The following is a 24,997-nucleotide window of genomic DNA, read 5'->3' on the forward strand; positions in this document are numbered from 1 at the left end:
TGGGTCTAAAACGAGTCTCTTGCAGAGAGCCTATCAATGGGCCTTGCTTTTTTATCCAATCTGATACCCTGTGTCTGTTGATTGGGGCTTTTGACCCATTTACATTCAGGGTCACTGTTGAAAGATATGAATTTAGTGCCATTGTATTATCTGTAATGTCACTGTTTCTGTATATTGTCTCTGTTCCTTTCTGGTCTGTGTTACTTTGTTGCTCTCACTTGGCTTCAAGGATCCCCTTTAATATTTCTTGCAGGGCTGGTTTAGTGCTTACAAATTTTCTAGGTTCTGTTTGTCCTGGAAACTCTGTATCTCTCCTTCTATTTTGAATGACAGCCTTGCTGGATAATGTGTTCTTGGCTGCATATTTTTACCATTTAGCACATTGAATATATCATGCCCGTCCTTTCTGGCCTGCCAGCTCTGTGTGGACAGGCCTGCCCACCAGCCTTATGTTTTCACCCTTGTTGGTTAAGGACCTCTTGTCCCGAGCTGCTTTCAGGATTTTCTCTTTGTCTCTGAAATTTGCAAGCTTCACTACTGTATGTCGAGCTGTTGACCTGTTTTTATTGATGTTGGAGGGGGTTCTCTGTGCCTCCTGGATTTAAATACCTGTTTCCTTCCCAGATTAGGGAAGTTCTCTGCTGTAATTTCTCAAATATACCTTCTGCCACCCCCTCTTTCCTCTTCTGGGATCCCAATTATTCTAATATTGTTTTGCTTTATGGTATCACTTATCTCTCGAATTCTCCCCTCGTGATCCAGTCGTTTCTTTTTTCTCAGCTTCTTTATTCTCCCTCATTTTGTCTTCATATCTCTACTTGTCCTTTCTGCCTCATTTCTCCTAGCAGTTACAGCCTCCAATTTTTAAAATTTTAAATATATCATTTTTGTTAGTTAATTATAGCTCAAAAAGTCTGGAAAAGATAAGCAAATAGTGTTTTATTTCACCTTACCCATTATGTATGTGATAAATTTTTTAAAAATTTCTATTCAGTTATCTGACGCATGATATATCATTAGTTTCAGATGTAGTGTTCAGTTAATTATCAGTTGTGTTTAACACCCAGTGCTCTACACATCACGTGCCCTCCTTCATGCCCCATCACCCAGTTACCCCAACCTCCACCCACCTCCCCTCCAGCAAATCTCAGTTTGTTTCCTATAGTTAAGAGTCTCTCATGGTTTGTCTCCCTCTCTGATTTCTTGCCATTTAGTTTTCCCTCCCTTCCCCTATGATCCTCGGCACTGTTTCTCATATACCACATAGGTAGGAAACCATATGATAATTGTCTTTCTCTGATTGACTTATTTCTCTCAGGATAATACCCTCCATTTCCATCTACATCAAGTAAAATTTAAGATTTCATGGTTTTTCATGGCTGAGTACTATTCCATTGTATTTATATATACCACATCTTCTTTATCCATTCATCTGTTGATGGACATTTGGGCTGTTTCCACAGTTTGGCTGTTGTGGACATTGCTGCTGTAGACATTGGTGTCTAGGTGCCCCTTCAGATCCCTACGTTTGCATCTTTGGGGTAAATCCTTGTCGTACCATGACTGGGTCATATGGTAGCTCTATTTTTAACGTCTTGAGGAACCTCCATACGGTTTTCCCGAAGTAGAGCCTCCATTTATGATTGTGTCTCATTAATGGCCTTTTGATTTCGATTTCTTAAGATTTTATTTCTTTTATTTCTCCAGAAAGGGATTCACTAGTGTCTTCTGTGCGTTTTTCAAGCCCAGCTAGTATCTTTATAATTGTTATTTTGAAGTCTAGTTCCACCATCTTACTTATATCCGTACTGATTAGGTCCCTGACAGTCAGTACTGCCTCTTGTTCTCTTCTTTGAGGTGAGTTTTTCCATCTAGTCATTCTGTCCATAGAAGAATAGATGAACGAGAGCACAAAATACTAAACTAGCAACAATGACCCCAGAGAAATATACTCCTAATAAATCAGAAGAGACCTGAAACCAAAGAAGTAAATAAAATAAAAATTAAAAAAGGGAAAGAATATAATCAGGTAGGAGATGAGAACAGAGTAATACACTAGACTCTGGGTGTATTTTGGTCTGTTTGTGAGGAGAAACTACATATGCAAAAATAAAGTTAAATACAATGAAAGGATAGAACGTAAGTATAAAAATGAAAATTTAAAAAGTTGGGAAAAAAACGAGTTGCCAAAATAAGAAAATGAAAAGGAAATAGAAAATTAAAGTGGAAAGATTAAGGAATCATGAGAAAAAGCCAGGAATTCTTTATAGCATTTTCCCCTCGTGCTGGAGTTCTGCAGTTCCGTGTGCTCTGTAACCTTGGTCTTACTGGGATGTTCTTGCTGGTTTTCTGAGGGAAGGGCCTGCTGCGCTGATTCTCAGGGGTCGTTTCCCCGGCTGTATTGCACTGCCCTTGCCAGGGGGGCCGGGCTGAGTCATCTGCTCCGGATTGCTCTATGTGGCTTTTGTTCCCTGAAGGCTTTCCGCACCACTTTAGAGCATGAGAATGGAAATGTCAGCCTCCCAGTGTCCAGCCCTGGAGCTGGATGCTGGCACCCTCTACTCTTCAGTGTGCCCTCACGGAGAAGCTGTCAGACACTTCTGTCTCCCTGGTTTCTGTCTGCACTCTGTGTACCCCCAGCCTGTGACCGAGCATTTTTATCTCAGCCCCGCCACCCCCTTTGGAGTTTCCAAACTTTGTTGCCTCCTGTGGCATGCATTCACACCGCTCCTCCAGGGGGTGGGAGGGAGGTCTTGCCCTGGTTCTGCCGCTTGTTGGGCCACCACTCTGAGAGCAGTCGCCCAACCCTTGGCAGTTCATGGTTTATGGCAACACCCAGCTGAAAGCCCCCTCCTCCGCTCACTGGTTGCAGCCGGCCTCCCTGCTCAGATGCCTGGGAACTCTCCCACACTCAGACAGCCGTGTTCTTTCTGTGATTCCGGGGATCCTGAGCCCAGGCTGTCCCACCTAGGATTCCACCCTGTTTCTCCACCTGAGTGCCTTTCAAGCAGGGATGTCCCTCACCGGAGCAGACTTCTAAAAGTTCCGATTTGCACACGACTGCTTATCACTTTCTGAAAGCTGGCTTGTGGATGATCCCTCCCCTTACGGTTTATCTTCCCATATATCCCCTCGCATTCGCATCTCCGCACCTCCTACCTTGCAGAAAGTGGTCGCTTTTCTATCTGTAGAATTGCAACCGTTCTTTTCTTAGATCTCAGGTTGAGCTCACAGGCGTTAAGAGTCATTTGAAAGCTATCTAGCTGAATTCCACGGAGAGGACGAAACGATGGTCCCCTCCTCCTCCGCCATCTTCCTCCTCTTCCAGAATTCTGTGTATTCAATAGACCAATATTAAAGGTACTTTTTATCAGATTCATCTAAATAGCATTCCATATGTTTCTTCTCAGTTACCTAAGATTAAAATAAGTAGGGATTTATTTTATTTTATTTACGTGATTATTTTTCTATTTAAGCAATCCCTAATTTAGTTGTAGTCTCTGCAAGTGTTATTTGAAGACCACATTTCATAAGATATATATAGTTCCTAAAATAATATCCCTTGTTTAACATGACATTCTAAATAATATTTGACTTATTTCAGGTGCAGAAGGAGTTCGAAAAAAGAATATCTAGAGAACTAAAGGCAGGTATGTTGCCAAATTTATGAATTAAGATGGTCATCGATTTCTGAAATAAACTATGAATAGTCAATGGCATCTCTTTCCATTGTTTGGGTAATAGGTACTACATTAATGTTTTTTATGTATATCTAATAAAAAATGTAAGACATAACCATACTGAAGAACATACTTATTCCTCATTTGGTCATCGTGTTTCAGACTTTTAAAAAAAAAATCCCCAAATGTCTATGTATCTGTTATTATTTCTGGCTATACTCTTCCTTCACTTCTTCCATTCCTGTGGAACTGTCACCCTGAATATGTGGGCTTTCTCAAATTCTTGTTTCTGCTAGTGGTATAAGACCAAAAAAACCAGACTTGTCTTAGTAACACTTAGTGAAGCAATTATAGTTCATATTGTAGTTCATATAGCTGTCACTTGACAGGTGACATTTAAATCTCCAGTGATTGATTTGTCATTGGTTGACCTTTTGCCATTGGGTAAAATTCCAAGTTCCTTACGTAGAATAAAAACACTCAGATCAATTTGGTTCTTGCCAGATTATTCAGCCTTCTCTTTTGCTGCTTACCCTACTGTGCTGCTTTGCTCTAGCGCCTCTTCAGCGTAGACTGCTTGCAACTCCACAAGTGTTCTTCCTCACTCTTTGTGTATGTTCTTTGTATATGCGTCTTCCCTCTACCTGGCACCCTTTTTCCTCGTCCTTCAGGTATCAGCTTACATGTCACCTCCACCAAAAGCAGACAATATTGGTAGAAAACTAGGATGTCCCTTCTGTGTGCTCTTACAGTGTCTTATTTTATACCTGTCATGGTATATTCAACGCTGCAAATTGCCTGTTAGATTTTTCAGTTCATAGTATATGATTGTTCAGGGGTGGGCTCTGTCATCACCTTGTCATTTCCTCTTGTAATGAGAAAACCAGAAGCTCTGATATTTATCCACAATAGCAATTAACTCAGTGGCAACCATGAGCAAAATATATTTAAAAGGAATCTTGTATTTTATATTGTAGCTGTATGTAGATATTTTTCATTATTCTTAACACTCATAAAGCTTCAACTTTGTTTTTTACTAACTTGTAGTTAACCACGAAGTATTTTAGATAAAGAATAGAATTCTTTTTCTTTTCAGCTGCTGCTGAATTGGAATCAGATTCATCCTATTATACCTCGTCTTTCTTCTGAATCACATCTAAATCAAGTTCTATGGAAAACATCAGAAGGCTTTTTACAGAATTCGAGGAGCCGTTATAGGATCTGAAAGATAAATAGTAAAAATGTATTTACTGGATGTTTATATAACATTATACGTGTTTCCTATTAAATGTATGCTGTGCAAAAATCTTTATTAAAGGAAGATGTTTTGAACCATGTGTGTAATGAAAGTTTATATAATATTTTAAGCTGTGTTTCTTGGCACCTAATGAACTTTTAAGCAGATTTTATACATGGAAACCAGCACTATTGGGTTTTACGTGCTTCAAGCTTCCCAAATACCAGCTTTTTAAACAGCACCCAACCAACCAAGTTGTCATTAATACTTCAGTGGTGTTAACTGATAGCTTTTTTGTATTTTCCAATTCTTATTACTACATATGGACCTGGGGATTTAGACAGACATCATTTTGATATATTGCTGCTAAGGCTATTGTCAATGTTTGTATGCATTACAATTTTTATAGTGCCATAAAACCTATGCATAATTTTAAGTTTAAATACTGATTTTTTTTTAAAAGATTTATTTATTTATTTATTTGACAGAGACAGAGACAGCCAGCGAGAGAGGGAACACAAGCAGGGGGAGTGGGAGAGGAAGAAGCAGGCTCATAGCAGAGGAGCCTGATGTGGGGCTCGATCCCGCAACGCCGGAATCACGCCCTGAGCCGAAGGCAGACGCTCAACCGCTGTGCCACCCAGGCGCCCCTAAATACTGATTCATAGCTCTTTCCTCATGGTGAAAGAAGATTTGCCTAAGGCTTTTTACCTTTTCTGTTTATTTTTTATTTACTTTTTGAGAACAGTCTTAAAATTAGAGAAAAGAAAAATTAGAGGGAAAAAAAGAATTTTTCCCCCAGAACCATTTGCAATTGTTACATTATGCCTGATTCCCATAGCATTTATATCCTACAAGTCAGTACATTCCACATAATTACCATACAACCCTGACAAACAGACAATGAACTCTAATACAATTGACCCTTGAATGATGTGGGGGTTAGGGGCACTGACCGTTTGCAGTCAGAAATACATGAATAACTTTTGACTCCCAAAGCCTTAACTACTAATAATCTGCTGTTACCGGATAACTTACTGGTACCAGAACAGTCGATTAACCTGTGTTTTGTATGTTATATGTATTCCATACTATAATCTTACAACAAAGTAAGCTAGAGAAAAGAAAATGTTATTAAAATCATAAGGAAGAGAAAATACATTTACAGTACTGTCATGTATTTATTGAAAAAAATCTGCGTATAAGTGCACCCATTCAAGCCGTGTCCACTGTATATTCTTTTTTTTTTTTTTAAGATTTTATTTATTTGGCAGAGAGAGAGACAGCGAGAGCACAAGTAGGCAGAGCGGCAGGCAGAGGGAGAGGGAGAAGCAGGCTCCCTGCTGAACAGAGAGTCTGATGCGGGTCTTGATGCCAGGACTCTGGGATCATGACCTGAGCCGAAGGCAGATGCTTAACCGACTGAGCCACCCAGGCTCCCTATACGTTCTATCATTTAATCCTCATATTCTTTTTAAGTCTTGTTACTTGTCTGTAATATCCTTTCTAGCAAGGAAGGTCCTGTTCAGAGCCATGTATTTAATTCAGATGTTGTGTGTCTTAGTCTCTTTCAGTTTAGAAGGGTTCCTTAGTCTTTCCTTGATTTTCATGACTTTTAATCTTTTGAGGAGTTGATTGCAGTAATGTAGAATGTCTTTCAATGTGGGTTTTTCTTGTGTTTCCTTGTGATAAAATTCAGATCAGGGACATCTGGGTGGCTCAGTTGGTTAAGCGGCTGCCTTCAGCTCAGGTCATGATTCCAGGGTCCTGGGATCAAGTCCCGCATCAGGCTCCTAGCTCAGTGAGGAGCCTGCTTCTCCCTCTGCCTACTGCTCCCCCTGTTTGTTTGTTTTTTTTCTCTCTCCTTTCTCTCTCTGACAAATTTAAAAAAATCTTTAAAAATTTCGGATCACACATTTTTAGCAAGGGTATGACTGAAGTGGCCCTCTACTCATTGCATCCTCTCATGTGACCTACAATTTTGATTTGTCCCATTGTTGGTGATGTTAATGTTGATCACTGGAGGTAGTATCTGCCAGGTTTCTCCTCTGGACTGTTAACTTTCTACTTTACAATTCATTAGTATTTTATGCAGAAGTACTTTGAGACGTGTAACTATCTCCTTTCTCAGACACTCTGTGCCAGGCCACCTCTTCTGCAGATTTACTGCCCCCACAAGGCTCTGAAAACCCATGCTGGGCTGTTGTTTCCCTTCAGTCTGTGATACCACATTCTATGTTGTTGACCTTTCAGGGATGTTCCAACACTGTGCAGGGTGGCTCTCCCACATTTATGCCTTCCCCATTCTCTCCAGGCTCCAACACCTCACTGTGGGCCACCAGGCTCCCTGTTCCTGTTTCTATGCTTTTGAACTGAAAAATTGGGAATACAAAGAAGAAAGGGGGAAAGGGCTCCAGAGGTCTTTTATAATCAACTTGTCAAGCTTTACAAAGCCAAGATTCTGATTGGAATCGCATTGAATCTATGAATAGTTTATAGGGAAAAGACATTTAGAATACTGAGTTTTCCAAACAATATTTTAATTGATTAACTCTCAATGTTTAAAAATGTTTCTATAAAGGTCTTGCAGATATTTTTTAGATTTATTTCCAGTTATTTGATAATTTTGATCCTAATTATAAATATTTAAAAATCAATTTCATTTCCTGTTTGTTGCTAGCTTATAGAAATAAAATTATTTTGCATATTGAGCTTAAATTCACCCGTCTTGCTAAACTGTCTTAGTATATCGTTTCTCACAGTTCTGGAGGCTGGGAAGTCCAAAATCAAGGCACTGGCAGATTCAGTGTCCAGTGAGGGCCTGCTTCCTGGTTCATGGATGCTGGTCTTCCTCCTGTTTCCTCATAAGGCACAGGGCCAGGGGAGCTCTCTCAGGACTCCTTTAGAAGGGCACTAATCCCATTCATGAGGGTTCCACCTTCATGACTTAATCACTTCTCAAAGCCCCCACCTCCAAACACTATTACATTGAACATTCAGATTTAACACATGAATTTGGGAGTGAGGGGACAGAGATATTCAGTCTATAGCAATGCTGTTCCTTGTTCTCGGCCATGTAGGCTTCCTCAATATGGCTGCTTGCTTCATGAGGACAAGAAGGAGAATTTTGCTGCAGAGAGGGCTGAGTCCTCTTTTAAGGGTTTCACCTGCTTAAGTCAGGCATACATAGAATAATCACCTCAAATAACGTAGAGGTAAATATTGCCAAGAGAATACTGAAAGAGAAGATTAGGAAGGGGAACTATAGATCTGTAATGGATATCAAAACATATTTTATAAAGAAGTTAAAATAGTAGAGTACTGACACAAGAAGAAGACTACTAGTCAACTGAACAGAACACAAAACCCAGAAACAGAAAAAACCATACCTGAGAATTTAATAATGGTGAAGTGGAATTTTGAATTAGGTGAGAAAAGATGGATTAGGTATGACAAGCAAAGAACTATCTTTTATTTTTTAGACAGTTCTTAAAGTTGGAGCACCTGGGTTAGGCATCTGACTCTTGATTTCAGCTCGGGTTATGATGTCAGGGCCCTGAGATCAATTCCCGCTCTCCCCAGCCCCTGCTCTGTGCTTGGGGTGGAGCCTGCTTAAGACTCTCCTCCCTCTCCCACTCCCGCTGCCCACCCCCGCTCCGCCATTATCTGCCCATTCTCTCTGAAACACCTCCCCCATCAAAAAAAAAAAAAAAAGAAAAAAAACTTATATGTTGCACCATGCTACAAAATAAATCTTGGACTGATTAAAGATTTAATTGGGAAGTAGCAGCAGAAAACAAAAGTAAAGAAAATGTAAACGTAAGGCTGGGCCAAATGGGAGGATTAAGAGGCATGCAGAAACGCGTTTTCATTTCGCCTGGAGAACGTGCATAGTTTTCCCCTCATAAGTTTGCACTTGATGATACATATTGCTGAAGTCTCTGACCATGAAAACAGATTTCTTTCTTTCCTTTTTTTTTTTTTAATGATTTTACTTATTTGACAGAGAGAGAGAGCACAAGCAGGCGGAGCATCAGGCAGAGAGGGAGAAGGAGAAGCAGGGCCCCACTGCACCGCGAGCCCAACGGGGCCTTGATCCCACGACCCTGGGTTCATGCACAGGGAAGGCAGATGCCCAACCAGCTGAGCCACCCAGGAGCCCCTGAAAATGCCTATTGCTGCATCTGCTCAACTCCCTGGAGACCAGCTGGCGCCCAGAAGGACAGGGAAGAGGAGTAAACTGAGGGAGAGTTTGTTTTAGGAAGTTTTCTGGGGGATGAGGCATCCAGCATCCTGAAGATCCATGCACTCTAGCCCCAGTAGTATACAAAGACTGCTTTTCCACACTGGCGAGTCTAACTTCTGCAAAGGTGCAGAAACGCTCAGCCAGCTCCCACCAGCATTTGAAGGGACCCCAGCCCGGCTCCCAGGTAATCGCTGGGAGTTGAGAGGCTTGGACCTCGCACATGCGCTTTGGGCACTCTTGGCTGCTGGCGCTTTGTGTGCTCACGCAGCGACAACTGCCTCTGAAGTGCGCAAGCGCGTTTGTGTTTGGCGCCATTGCTTGGTTACGCTCAAGGGTAATAACCCCGGAGCTTTGCTACTGTGATGTAATGGTGAGGTCAGTTTGCCTATCTCTACAGCTAGTGTTGGGTTGTAGAGGTAGTGAAAAGCCGAGCATTTGCGAAGTGCAAAAAAATGAAGAAGCTTTTTAGCTTTGGGGATAAGTCGTCCCTGCCCGTTACCAGCTCCCTGAGGGACGGCTTCGGCCTCCTCAGGCAGGAGAAAAGAACTGTGGCCCGCAGCTCCCGGGAGGGGTACACCATCCGGGACAAAGACCTTAGAAACATTCATAGAGCTGCCTGCCTGGGCGACGTAGAGAAAGTGCATCATCTTGCTGTGGTCAAGAAAAACAGCATAAACTCTCGAGATAAAATGCACAGGTAATAGGGACTTGGAGGCCGGCGGCCCGAGACCGCGGGGAGGAGGTGGGGCGGACCGCGAGAAGCGCGCACCTTCCGGGGCCCAGCCTGCGGAGCCGAGCCCTCCTGTCACCGAGGGCGCTTGGCCTCTTTGCTCCGGAGGCCCGGCACCATGGGCTCTAGCGCCCAGGCTGTCTGAGCAACAAACAAAAGCTTCAGCTGCCTTTTACCCACTCATAATTCCCCGCATGGTCCACTTTACAGACAGTTTTGGCGTGATTTAACCAAAGTTCAGTAGTAACAAAAAGAAATTAAGTGTGTATTTTACTTTTAGTGGACGTCTTTTGATACAATGATGTTGTAAAAAAAGATCTATTCCATAATAGATCATGACCTGAGCCAAAACCATGAGTCGGAAACTCAGGGAACTGAGCCACCCAGGTGCCCCTAAGATGAGAAATTTTAAATCGAAGTATTAGGACTCAATCTCAATTGAAGCTGTGCCTCCTTCCTTTCAAACGAAAACATTTCTGAAGATAGGAAATTGTAGAAATTAACCTTTAACTTCCCTTTTGATATTTATAATAGTATTAAATACTCATATTGGTAATTGATAATACTTGATTTTCATACGATCTATAAATCTAAATATTTTTTTTAAAGATTTTATTTATTTATTTGACAGAGATAGAGACAGCCAGCGAGAGAGGGAACACAAGCAGGGGGAGTGGGAGAGGAAGAAGCAGGCTCATAGCGGAGGAGCCTGATGTGGGGCTCGATCCCATAACGCCGCGATCACGCCCTAAGCCGAAGGCAGATGCTTAACCGCTGTGCCACCCAGGCGACCCTGTAAATCTAAATATTTAATAAAATGAGTTGTCGCTGTTTATTTGAATCCTGAGTTTCCTTTGGCTGAAAGTTTATTAAAAATCAGAGTAAGAATTAGTTTTAAAAAATCATTATTTTAGTCCTCTTTTCCCGTAATGCTTTCAAGAACTAAAATTCCTTTAAATGCCAACCATATGACTAGAACTGCAACAGACCTCTTGTATATATCATTATTTCATTTAATGTAAGGCACCATAGATTGTATGATGCCCCACTATTTTGTGTACCAATAAGAAATTTTAAAAAATTCTGCCATTTATACTTGTAAGACATTTTGAATTATAAATTGCATTCTAATGTCAGAGATATTAAAAGGTGACAGAATGAGCCTCTTAGAATCACTGAACTATAGTATTCTTGGGAATCCTTAAAACGTATCTGCAAAGTAGGCATAATTGTATCACTTTACCTAATTGGAGTGTTGTCTTTGTATAGTAGTAGTAATGATAATAGTTATCATAATATTATGTAACAATTTTTGAGATGCTATTTGTGGTAGGAACTGTTCTAAACACTTTGCATAGATGAGATCACTACTCTTTATTTTATTTATTTATTATTATTATTTTTTAGTAATCTCTATCCCCAACATGGGGCTCGAATTCAGGATCCTCGAGATCAAGAGTCACATGATCTTCAGACTGAGCAGGGCAGGGAACCTGAGATAACTGTCTTTATCCCCATTTTGTTGATGAGGAAATTGAGGATAAGGCTAAGCGACAACTATGAAGTGACAGAGTTAAAGTAGGATTCAAACCCAAGTTGAGCTGAATCCTGAGGTCATGTTCCACCTAATCAGAGAGGCTGCTCTTTTATTAGTGTGGTGAATGATCACTAATAAATATTGTCCTTTCTTCAAAAGAAAACTAAGTCTTTGTTTTGGAGTCATAGGAATAAGATGCTATTTCACGTTTACAATTACATGAATTAATTGCATGCTTTGAAATAGTGCACTGTAATTTCCTAAAAAGTTCTTTCACTTTCATAGGACTGCTCTCCATTTGGCCTGTGCCACTGGCCATCCAGATGTGGTGAGTTTTCTAGCAGACAGGAATTGCCAGCTTAACCTCTATGATCAAGAAGCTAGGACCCCGCTAATGAAGGTATATTGTAGCCGCTGTGTCTGCCTGAGATGGATTTGATTTAATTACTTAGAATGAAAATGTATTGCATTTAAACATAACTAATTGGTGAAACTTGTGGCATGTTTACTTTAAATTCTCAGAGTTTACACTCTCTTTATTGGTATAATACTGACAGGCCGTGCAGTGCCAAGAGGAGAGCTGTGTAACCATCCTTTTAGAACATGGCGCTGATCCAAATTGTATGGACTATAATGGCAATACTGCTCTCCACTATGCTGCTGCTGGTCAGAACGTCTCAATAGTAGAGAAGCTGCTCTCATACGATGTAGATATTGAAGGAAGAAACAAGGTACAGATCAACTTTATTTATAAAGTATTTGAAAGTATATATATATGTATGTATATAAATTATTTAGCCACATTTTATTTACATATTTATTCATATATATAATATATATACTGAATTCTATACATCAAGTTCTGTCATCATGGAAACAACTCCAAAGCCAGGGCAGGGAGGGCTAGAGAAAGGTAATGCCCACGGAAAGGGCAAAGTTCTGTCTCCCAGCCACCCTTTCACCCCAGAACAAAATCTTCCCATTAGCGCTTGGGAGTGGATGGTGGGCTCAGAGCCCACAAAGGATTGAAGGGCTAGAGGGGAGGGAGGAGATGATGGAGGCTGGGTACTGTGCAGGGGCTTAGGAAATGGGTGCTGCTGGGGATGGGTGGGAGACCGTGCGTGACCCAGCGGGGTAACTTGGGTGAGTGCATGTGGGAGGAGAAAGCAGCAGGTGAAGGTTCTGAAGATGAGAGCAAGGGGATCAGGTCATGACATCCTATAGGGGCATGTCCTTGTGCTCACAGCTACTCTGCCCACCATGTAGCACACTGGGCTCTCCCATTTCAGAGAGTAGCTCCTGCTCAGCCTTGTGTAGCTTCTCAGTGGGGTGGTAGCTGTACATGGGGAGTAGTTGATAACCACGCTTACCAGCCCACCTGCTGTTTCTATGACATGCATTACCTTCTACCACTGCTCTTACAGAAACACTGTTGGTTGACCTAGGTAGGTCAATTTTTCATGTTTGGAAGCTTGAGCATGCCCTGAATGAAAATATTTTGAAATAACTGTCTAAGATTTCACTTTGATGATGTATTTTTTATAAATATTTTATTTCTTTGAGAGAGAGCATGAAGGAGAGAGAAGAAACATGAGTAGGGAGGAAGGGCAGAGGGAGAGGGAGAGGGAGAAGCAGGGGAGCCTGATGCAGGGCTGGATCCCAGGACCCTGGGATCATGACCTGAGCCAAAGGCAGATGCTTCACTGACTGAGCCACCCAGGTGCCCCAAAGCTCTCTTTTAATTCAGAGTCCATCTCCTTAGTGACCCATTTGGAGCTTTATGTTGACATAAAGAGTGCTTTATGTTGACATCTGGGATCCTGATACCATTGACAGAAGAGAATCAAGCACATTTGTATAACCTGGAGAAAACCTTCACCTTTATTGAAAAGCTCTCAAAACTATATCCCTCAAACTCTAATTTCTCAAATGTTAATGTTTGCCACAAAAAAGTATTGTCAAATGGGGATAAGCAAACTTAAATGGATTTCTTTTGCGGTAGGTATGTAGTGCAGTTTTGTAGTATTTCTCAAACATAGATGATCATTGAATCTTTCTATTGGGGCACAGTACTTACCTTCCAGCAAAGAATATGTTCTTTGGAATATAATTTAAGGAACACTACTCCAGAGATAATCATTTAGGTTGTTAACTCAATAAAAATACTTAAAACATTTACTGCTATGTTGTAGAGTTTGGAGATACAGAGATAAAAAATAATCCCTTTCCTCAAGAAGCTCTTGGTTTAGATGGGGTGCGATAAAATAACTAGAGTATACCATGAGAAATACTGTGATAGAAGCCAAGATTCTTGGAACCCGTCAATATTTGAAGTGAGTTTTGGAGAATGACTGCAGTGAAGCTGTTGAAGGGGTGGAGGAGGACTACTTAATTTAATTTATTTTAGTTTTTAAAGAGTATTTTATTTATTTCTTTGAGGGAGAGAGTGGGAGAGAGAGCACGAGCAGAGGGGTGGGTAGAGAGAGAGGAAGAAGCCTGACTTGGGGTTGGATCCCAGGACCTTGGGATCATGACCTGAGCCGACCTGAGCCCAAGGCAGATGCTTAACCAACTGAGCCACCCAGGCCCCCTGAGAAGGGGTATTTTAACGAGAAGACGGAGCTGGTGAAAGCACAGGGGGTGAGAGTACTTTCCAAGTTATATGTTTAAGTTTAGAGGATCCTTTATAAGTTTTAAAATTCAGTATGGAAATATGTACTTTTGTAAAGTATAAATTGCTTTTGCACGTTTACAGGAAGACCTCACACCATTTTTAGTTGCTGTAGCTGGAAACAAACAGCAAGTAGTAGAGTTTTTAATGGAAAGAGGAGCAAATATACATGCAATTGATATATATAACAGGTACAGTAGTTTTGGGTTTTTTTTTTTTTTAAACTGTATATTGTTCTAGAGTGGTAACAATTACTCAAGTCAGAAAGATTAACTTAATAAGAAGAGGATTAATTTATAATTATATAGTGAAAATGTCAACATGACATTAGTTAGGCATAAAGCAATTATTCTGTTGGGGCAACATGAAGAACAGTATATGGCAGAATTTATATTCCTTCATATTATTAACTGATGTCATTTGCAGCCTTTTTTTTTGGTATGATTTTATATTAGCTAAAAGGGTTTCATATTAGTTTTACTAGCTTTATAAAGTGTGGACGCCTAACTTTTCTTTTACTTATGACACAATTTTGAACTTTTTAACCCTTTTATAGTATTTTTTGAAACTTCTACTTCATATATATTTTCCTTAAAAGATGCATATTAAACATAAATAGGAGTTGTTTTGTCTGTTGAATGACTCTTTGTTTTAAAATGCTTTTTTTAAAAGAATATTGATATTAGATGATCCCTGAGTGATTATTAATTACTATTACCAGATACTATGGGCTCATCATCCTTTTTCATGTTCAGTATATATATTTTTGTTGTTTTTTTCATTGGTAAGGGTAGAAGGACGAACGATAACGGTAATTGAATAGACTTTTCCTTTAATGAGGACAAATCATAGGTGGGTGATAAAGAGAAAAGAGATGGGCTTTAGACTGACACAGGAGTAGGTTTAATTCCTAGCTTTCCTACTTGCTGGGTGTGTGACTTTGGACACATTACTCATCATCACCAGATACATTTCCTGATATGAAAAGGAGGATAATCATATATCCTTCAAGGGTGGTTGTGTGTAAATAATATTTTATATAGATAGCATTTAATTTAGTGCCTACCACAGGCTTATCCTAGCATCCATAACTGCAAGCATGACTATTTTGTTACCATTACTATGAACACTGTTATTTTAAGACTGCAGATAGCTTTTTAATTTTTTTATTTTTAAAGATTTTATTTATTTGAGAGAGAGAGAGCATGAGCAGGGGAGGGGCTAGAGCAGGGAGCCAGACTTGGGGCTGTGTCCCAAGACCCTGAGATCATGCCTGAGCTGAAGGCAGACACTTCAATGACTGAGTCACCCAGGCGCCCACGCAAATAGCTTTTATACGGACCTGGCCTCTAGATGACTTAGAAGTTCACTGTATCAGATTGAGAAAGAAATGGGGAATTCTTTTTTAAAATCTTCACCTATTCAGACAAGTGACCTCAGCATAGTTTTTTGTTCATCCAAGGACTTTAAAATAGCAACTTCTACCCTACCCGAGTGGGAAAAGAGGCTCCTTTTTTGTCCTTTCATTTTAGCCATGGAGGTAATTTACAAAGGTGAACACTTGAAAATGTTAATGGTTAATTCTGTACTGGCAGGCAAGATATTAACCTGATAAAATATATCAAATTAGCAGTTTAAATAACTCTTAAGTTCCTAAGGGTGAAGTTATCTCTCTGTCATTTTAGAACAGCCCTCATGCTTGCTGTAACTTATGAATGTACAGATATAGTCAAGCTTCTTCTTCAGAAAGGTATTAATATCTCTTTGGAAGCTGAATGGGGATGGACTGCAGAAGAATATGCTACTATTAATGGTTTTAATGTGTAAGTGTTTACATTAAAATGTTATTACTAAACTGAAGTTTCAAATAATTTAACTGTTAGTTCTTACATAACATGAGAGTTCATAGTTTGATTCAGGCACTTTTGGGATGGCACAGAGTTGGCCCACGTCATTTGCCAGAAACCAAGAAACAGGCTAGACTAGTTACAAGTAGCAATGGGTACACAATTCTTTATCTCAGCACTATTGAGACCTTTATCCTTAGGGATCCTAAATGTTCCTGTTTCATTGCAAGTATAACCGTTATGCATGGGGTACAAATAATATTACATCTCTGTTTTTTCTCTTTTCTTTCTTTTTGTAGATTTTATTTATTTATTTGAGAGCGAGCATGGGCGGGGTTGGGACAGAGGGAGAAGCAGATTCCCTGCTGAGCCAGGAGCCTGACTTGGGGCTCGATCCGTGACCTGAGGTGAAGGCAGACGCTTAACTGACTGAGCCACCCAGACACCCCAACATCTTTGTTTTTTCGAACTAGTTACGTGGGTCTTGAGATGTTCAGTGTAGTAGAAAACCCTATACTTTCCCTTGAGGGCTATCTCCTATACTCCCCCCTTGAATTTTCCGAGAACCCAAGGAGTTCCCTAAGACCAAAGAGACCATCCGCTTTCACAGGTCGTTTGGAGGGAAAAAAGGACATTATTATCCTTCCCTTGTTTCCTCTGAGTCTATCGCTGCAGCATTGCTATTGAAACTGATTCTGCAGTCGGGCCAGGATTGACCTTTGCTCCCAGCAAGGGCATGATCCACATTCCTCAGTGTTCATGGTGATCCACAGTTAGACTTCAAAGTTCCGACTTTTTTTAGTTTACTACGTGTGCTTATATGCTCAGCTGCTGTTCCAAAGCACCAGCAACCTGTTCTGGCAGCTGAGCCTCCTGGCTTTAGCCACACACACCCTTCCCTTCACACCCCAAAACCTTAACATGAAGCCCATATGTTAGCCCAGACCTTCATGATGAATTACCCTTTGAGGATTTTGCTTGTCTTTTCCGCTAGCAGATGATAGTCGGGACCATTCGAAGCTGTGAAAGAGGTTCAAATAATGCTGCAGGAAGAGACTGGACTTTCCTTTTTCCTTTGTTACTAGCCCTATATCCCAAGCCTGCTTTATACCCTGTGGAGTGCCTTTTCTTACTAGGTGATGAAAGTTCTCATGTTGCCCTTCCCGTAGGAGCAGGCATCACCTTTCCCGAGAGGCCATGTTTTGGGTATAATATTTCATTAAATCCTCTTAACAACTTTGTAAGTAAGGGAGCAAGATGCCTGTTTTACAGAGGAAGACTTTGAGCCAAAGAGAAGTGGCTTATCCTAGAACAAATAACTGTTGGTTATAGAGTTAGGACTTCTGAATTCAAGACATTCCATTATGGCAAGCTGACTCTAATTTACTAAGCCATAATGCCCTCACCTCATGACCGGTTCACCTTACTTGTTTTTCTCCTTTAATTACATGGTTGATAAAAGTTTATAGAACTTACAAATTTGAAGTATATGGGGTAATTTAAGCTTTGATATTAGCTCTGATATTATTTGAAATACTCATGAATATGATATATGTGGTAAATGGTTCTCATATCAGTATTAAAATAGTAACATTGCTTATCACCCTTTTTTTATACGTAGCATTCGCCAGCTAATTGCCGAACATAGAGAAGCAATAAGAGCTAAAAATTGTTCACAAAATAGGAACCCAGGTAAGACTTTTCAGAGTGAATTACTTTTGGTGGTCCTAACATAGATGAAATCAGAGTAAGGAAGTTTTGATAATGAAAGAGCAATGGAAAACAAGGAAACAAACCAACCCAATGTGTAAATTGCATATGTATTTTATTTATTTATTTATTTATTTATTTAACGATTTTATTTATTTACTTGACAGAGAACACAAGCAGGGGCAGTGGCAGGCAGAGGGAGGGGGAGAAGCAGGTAATCCGCTGAGCAGGGAGCCTGATGTGGGGCTTGATCCTAGGGTCGGGGGATGCTTAACCAACTGAGCCACCCAGACTCCTCTATTTTTTTTTTTCATTCTTAATATTCTAGTATTCAGAATTATTTAAGAAGTTAATTGTAGGTATTACTGTCATGAACGATGGAAAGAAATCAGAGTGAGAGACAAACCATGAGAGAGACTGGACTCTGGAAATCAAACTGAGGGCTAAAGAAGGAAGGGGGGTGGGCGGATGGGGTAACTGGGTAATGAGTATTAAGGAGGGCTTGTGTAGTGATGAGCACTGGGTGTTACACACAAATAATGAATTGCTGAACACTGCATCAAAAACTTATGATGTACTGTAAGCTGGCTAACTGGACAGAATAAAAAAACATAAAGTACCTCAATGTGAACAACAACAACAAAAGTCAATTGTAGGTAATTTAAAATATGAGGCAGTATTGTCTGAAAAGAAATTCATTATTTTAGTTATGACCCCTAAAATCCCATATGATATCTTTGTGTAAATAAGAAAAAGAGATTTTTAAGTTAGTATGTTTTATCTTTCCTCTATAAGCATATTATAACAAATTGTACTTGTTATGAAAATGGATCTTTCAATTTTTACAAGTAGAATGCATTGAGTAAATATTATGACCTAGTGATTTGTCTCATTAAAAAAGGAGCTATCCTTCAAACTGGGAACTCCACAGTACCATCCTGGTACTGTAGACAAATGGCAAACAATAAGAACTGCAAAACTTAGCTAGTGTGTAGCAATACCAATGAGACTGTTTTTGTGTGGGTGTGTGTGTTTTTAAGGTAACTGTCTATGGTACAGAAGTCAGAAAAGAAATGCCTTGTCGAGAAGCATAGGTTGTTTTACGTATTGTTGTGTCAACAATATCTCACCATTAACAACTTCATTTCTCAGGAGTGAAACAGAATGAGATGTTGACTTCATTAGAACAATGTTTTCTGCTGTTTGTTGCATAATTGTCACGATACCGTAATTTTGTTAGAACAAGATACTCTGTTGCCATTAGTCAAAACATTAGCATAATAAATATTCAAATGGGGCAACTGAGGCTCAACGGATTATAATAAAAGCACAAAAATGGTTCGCAATAACTAAAATGCTACCATTGCTCCCTGGGTGTGTCACCTAGTGCATTGTACAATCTGAAACGTATGAAGAAATCTTTAACTTAGTAGCCTTTTGTTAAAGAAATTCTGTAGGTTGGTTTGGTTTTGCAATTTACTCATTTTCATTTGTTCACTTAACAAATAGCTATCAAGTGTCTTTTAGCTCCTAAGTGTTATTCCGATGTTGTAGAATACAAACATTCAAAAAACACACTCCCCGCCCTCCAGGAGTTTGTTATTACCATTGTAATTTTTATTATTTACTTTATTCAGCGCTTACTATGTGCCAGAGTCCCCTAGTGCTTATAATTATCATTGTTATTTTTTTAGTGCTATTTAATATGTTCCAGATACTGTAAGTCCACATGAGGAATTAGAGTTTTAGGAGAGTGGGTCGAATTTAAGGTAAGTATGCAGACTGAGTAGTAAGTTTGCCAGGTAAAGAGGCAGAAAGACGATGTTTGGCAGGAGGAACATCCGTCAAGATTACATGTTTTGCCGAGGGAACAGCAGTGCAAAGGCTAAGATGTACGAGTGAACTTTGGAAGATTTATGAGCAGTTCAGTTTTGTTGGTATTAAAAGTGTGCTATGGGAATGGTTGGAATGAGGTGAATACTTAGCTAAGGCAAGCTTATGAAAGTTTTTTGGTACTATGGAAAGGAGTAGATCTTACCCTGTAGACCTTGGGAAATTAGGTAGAATGCTCTTAGCTGCAAATAGTAGGTGACTTGTAATAGTGACTAAAATGGGGCACCTGGGTGGCTTAGTCAGTTAAACGTCGACTCTTGGTTTTAGCTCAGGTCACAATCTCAGGGTCATGAGATCAAGCCCCACATCCCGTTGGGCTCCGTGCCCAGCATGGAGACTGCTTGAAGATTCTCTTCTTCTGCCCTTCCCCCATTCGTGCACTCTCTCTTGCACGCTCTCTCTCTCTCTCTCTCTCTCTACTCAAATAAATAAATAAATCTAAAAAAACTGAAACAAAACAGTGACTAAAAAAAATAGGAACCAGAGTTGTTTTGATGATGTAGTGATGTCATCAGGATCCCAGTTGTGTCTTTTTCAGCTTTGAGGTTGGCAGTATTTTGTGTCTCCTTTTCTGATTGGCTAATTAGCAACAGCTCCAGGCATATTCTCACATGAGAATATCCATGGACTGGAAGGACTGTTTTCCTTTATATGTTTCTTTTAAACAGGAAGAGAACTCAGAGGCTTGCAGTAAATTTCCTCTAACATGTTATAGGCTAGATTATATCACATGCTTGTTCCTAAACCAGTCACTGGTAAATCAGGTATTGTGAGTAGCTTAGACTAATCATTTCTCCTTTTGAAGCAGGGGTGAGGCCACGTTCTTTGTGTATGGGGACAATAAATATCCAGATAAAGTTGTGGTTCTCCAGCAAGAATGAAGAATATGGAATGGCTATTGGGGAGGGAGCCAGTGGTATTTGATGCAGGGATTCATTGGAGAATTTGAAGCAGAAGGCTAATAAGATTGGATTTGAATTAGGGCATAAAATAGGGATCAGCAGGCTTTTTCTATAAAGGGCCGGAGAGTGAATATTTTAGGCCGTGTGGTTTCTCAACTACATTTACCATTGTAGTATGAAAGCATCCATAGCAATATGTAGGTGAGTAGATGTGACTGTGCTCCAATAAAACTTTATTTACAGCACGAGATGGCCGGTCAGACTTGGCCTGTGGTGGTAGTTTGCTGGACCCTCATGTGGAGGATAGATTGAAAGGAACCATGTAAAAGGATTAGAAGACAAAGGAAGCTTATATTTCCTTAGCCTAGTATCAGTCCAGTATGAAATTTTCACCCTACTATACTGAAGAAGTCAGGAAGCTCAATTTATTCAATTTAAAATGTAGTTCTTTTTCTAGGCTTTATGTCTTTCTCAATTTTTTTATTAAACATATTTTTAAAGATTTCATTTATTTATTTGAGAGAGAGAAGAGAGCACAAGTGGTGCAGACGGGGAGAGGGAGAGGGAGAAGTAGATTACCTGCTGAGCAGGGAACCCGATGCAGGGCTCGATCCCAGGACCCTGAGACCATGACCTGGGGTGAAGGCAGACACTTAACTGATTGAGCCACCCAGGTGCCCGCTTTCTAAATTCGTTTTGCTTAAAAAATTTTGGTTCATTTAAGAAATAACAATAATAGTTGGTGGCCTTTTTTTTTTGCCTCTGGCAGGGGAAATATAAAGCAGAGACAGAAAAGAGGTATAGTTAATACAATTTCATGATTCTTGAATGTGGAAAGTTAGGGGAGAGAGGAAATCTAAGAAGATTCATATGTTTCCACATTGTACACTAGCATTTAAATTGGACATGAAGAATGAGTAGGACTTTATTGGATGAAGAGAGGAGAGCAGTGGGAATAGGGAAGACCAGGTTTTTGTCTATATGTTCAATTTGATGGAATATCCATGGAGCATATTTTCAGGAATTGGATAATGGAATACTAGGAGTTTCTAGCTGGAGATAGAGCTTCAAGGTTGGAGGTGCGGATTTGAAATAATCTGATTAGAATTATTAGGCAAAGTCATAGCTTGGGCCAAGATTGAGCTTGTCCATGATGGAGAACATACAGAATGAGGAGAAGGCCAGTGAACAAACCCTGGGAATACTAATATTATCAGGGGTGGACAAAGGAGTAGGAGTTGGTAGCGAAGACTGCGGAGTGGCTGGGGACACCTAGGAGAGGAATTAGGGGAAGTGATGTTGAAAAAATTAAAAAAAAGAATTTCAAGGAGGACTATTAATTGTATCAAATAAAATTACTGAAAAAAAAGTTGGATTTAACTTTTAAAAGCTCTTTGGTGGTAGCCTTTGCAAAACAACAATTTTTGAGTTGTAGGGTCTATTGTTTACATGATTGGTACTTTCTGTGTCCAAATATGGAAAAACAACACATCAAGTAAGGTCCTACCTGACTTTTTTGTTAGTATCTACCCAGACAGAGTCAAGGGAAAATGGTCTAGACTGGTGAGTAGACTTGCCAACATTTTCCTATAATTGTCAAAACCAAAGAGTCAAGGGTGACGAAAAGTGTTGTCTTTCTTACCTGTTTCTTGTGGAGATACTTGAGTTTTTCCTCAAGTCCTTGATATGCTCTTGGGATGAATACTAAAACAAGAATCTGGGAGCGACAGGCAGGAAGCCACTGTCAGGCCCTATCTCTGATATGGTATCTTGATGCATCTGTATTTTGACAGTTTTAAATTTTGGTCAGAAATAGTTTACAGACCAGCAGTTTGGAGAAACTGACCTCTTTTAAATATTTTATTGCAGAATACTGGTATAATACCAAGGAGAAAATACAAGGTGATATGCCGAATATATTAGTTCTCACTAGTTTAGAAATTCTGTGTCAGTAAAAAAAGTCAATACCTGACTATTTTTGTTAGTGATGTCTCTCTTGATCCTCTTTTCATTTGCCTTCTTCTAATATCTCCACTTTTATGGCTCCTTTCTGAATTTCATCTCTAAAGAAAGCGCTAGGGAAAATTGTGTTGAAGTCTATCACTATTAGAACACATTTCTACCATATGTATGTTTGACATATGTGTGTATTTCCTTCTAAGGTAATGGGCTACCTAATCTAAAGTGTATCTCATAGTTTCTTAGTTTCTTACACTCAACTTCTTTGTACATGTACCACAGTGACAGAGCTAGTGATGATGGTCTGCCAAGATTGAAAACATTTTCTGGATTGTCACATAGAAATTTTTATCTGATACGCTTTTAATGTGACATGCTTTTCTGTTTTTTTCAGAAATTGGTAAACTGTGGCTTAACGACAATATGTGGCCAATTAGATTACCACGTTTTTAGCCATCTATGTATATAAGATAATTCACTTTGTTTTCCCCCAAATGAGTTCTATTGGTCTTTAATGATCAGACCCACTCTTTTCAGGGTGGAGTGGATAACATCCTATATTTTGGATGGAGAATTTTTGACTTTTTGACTAGTTTGTTAACAACTGCCTCTAATAGGGGAATTATGTTTTTAATTGTATAAGAAATTAAGAAAAAGCCTGGAAACAAAAAAGCTATAATCAGTAGTGTGTAATCAGTAGTTATATATTTTTCTATAATTATCCCAGTTACCTTATTGATTCAAACTACCATAAAATGAATTAAGCCCTATTTAGTTGGAGAACATTTATGTGATCTTTTCATTTTTTTACAGGAACTTTTATACTGTAGGATATTTTGATAATCATCAGGATTCTCGTTTTTCCTGATTAAAATAGGATTGTTGCTTTTTTCACATTATTTTCTGACAGCATTATTTCATCCTTTATTCAAATGGATATAGAAATATAGAAATCTCCAAGGCAAATAGTAAGAAAAACAGATTGAAGGAAAGGTGTTCTGTGAAATGACCTTCTGACTGTAATCATGTATAAAACATCAACCCAAATCATAAAGATTTCACATTATGCAGTTGTATTAGAGGCTCCCAAAACGACACCCAGATGTGGTTATTCACTAGAAGACCTCACAGGTCTCAGCATAGTTGTACTCATGCCTGTGGTTTATTACGGTGAAAGGATACAAAACAAAATCAGCACAGAGCAAAGGGGCATGGAGTGATGTCTAGAGGAAGCCAAGTGCAGGTTTCTATGCGTATGGATGTGCTTCATTCCTCCAGCATCAGATTATGATGACACATGTGAAACGTTGTCTGCCAATAGAGGAATCTTAGAGGGACTAAATGAAGTTTTCTTTAAATGACAGTCAGGTAGGCTTCTTTCCCCTAGCATATACCAAAATTCCAGGTTCACAGAAGGAAATCAAGTATACAGGATAAATCACCTGGTTGGTACCAAGACTTAGGCACAGCCACTCTTAGCAGTTATGGAATGGTGGGAACATTGCACACATCCAGGCTCCCAGATACCAACCAAGGGCCAACCATTCAGGTGGGATCTAACGGTGGCAGTCTTTGGCCTGCTGTATGGAATCTTTTCTGCAAAGGAATTTTAGCCCTGACTTACTTTGTATTCAGATTTTCTTTTAATAGCAAGTAATATGGTGATATAACATGGTACTGATTTCAGGAGCATCATCCATATTAAATTGAAGTGATGGTTACTTTTTTGACTTTTGGTGAATATTTAACAGGTTATTTGTACATAAGTTACTAGGGTAATATTAGGTAATTATAATCTGTTTTTTTTATCTGATTAAACTTTCATTAGGATTCTCAGATTGAACAATGATTTCTGATTTAAAGTGAGAATAGAAACTTTTAAGTATATAGATAATACAGTTTTGTTTCCTATTGTGGTGAATCGCTGTTTATAATTATAAAATATTCATTTTTATTTGTCAGTTATTTTCTTGCCTAAGTATGCAATTCAAATTCTTTGCTTTATGTATTTTCATATAGTTCAGTTTGGTGGGTAATACCCATATTCTGTAACTTTGGTCTTTATCTTGATTCTCAAGGTGGCTGTATCTTGCTTTAATACATGTAATAGCAGGCTCAATGGATACTTTTTTCCCCCTACAATAAATAGGCCTCCTTTTTTAGAGCATTTTCAACTTCATAGCAAAACATAGCAGAAGTACAGAGAGTTTCCATTTACCCCACGTTCCCATACGTGTCTAGCCTGCCCTGTTGTCAACATCGTGTACCACGGTGGTACATTGTTACATTTACATTAAGTCATCCTTGTCCCCCAAAGTCCATAGTTTACATTAGGGCTCAGTCCGGTGTTGTACACCCAATGCACCCATGTGGTGTCACATAGAAGAGTTCCACTGCCTCAAAAGTCCTCTGGGCTGTGCCTATTCATCCCTCCTTTTGCCGCAACCCTTAATTCCTAACTTAAAAAGTTTTACTTTTTCCAGAATGTGAAAGAGTTGCAATCATACAGTAGGTATCTTCTTGGATGTTTAAAACATTAAAATTCCAAGGTAATTGAATGTAGTGATTCAAGATTGCCTTTGTCC

At 39.5% G+C, this 24,997-nt stretch overlaps 2 protein-coding genes across 2 annotated transcripts in view; both read left to right on the forward strand.

The window, feature by feature from the left end:
- LOC125280907 (ankyrin repeat domain-containing protein 26-like) overlaps window positions 1-24,997 on the forward strand; it is a 414,415-nt gene that overhangs the window by 234,110 nt on the left and 155,308 nt on the right. The window lies entirely within an intron of this gene.
- Window positions 9,463-24,997, forward strand: part of LOC125281623 (ankyrin repeat domain-containing protein 26-like) — a 45,529-nt gene continuing 29,994 nt past the window's right edge. Inside the window, exons 1-6 of the mRNA XM_057304720.1 lie at window positions 9,463-9,860; window positions 11,716-11,830; window positions 11,988-12,161; window positions 14,186-14,292; window positions 15,787-15,924; window positions 17,570-17,640. Of these exons, the coding sequence (XP_057160703.1) occupies window positions 9,616-9,860; window positions 11,716-11,830; window positions 11,988-12,161; window positions 14,186-14,292; window positions 15,787-15,924; window positions 17,570-17,640 (850 nt within the window). The 5' untranslated portion in view covers window positions 9,463-9,615. The remainder of the gene's footprint in view (window positions 9,861-11,715; window positions 11,831-11,987; window positions 12,162-14,185; window positions 14,293-15,786; window positions 15,925-17,569; window positions 17,641-24,997) is intronic.

The sequence above is a fragment of the Ursus arctos genome, unplaced genomic scaffold (assembly GCF_023065955.2).
Source record: "Ursus arctos isolate Adak ecotype North America unplaced genomic scaffold, UrsArc2.0 scaffold_30, whole genome shotgun sequence".
Lineage (NCBI taxonomy): Eukaryota > Metazoa > Chordata > Mammalia > Carnivora > Ursidae > Ursus > Ursus arctos.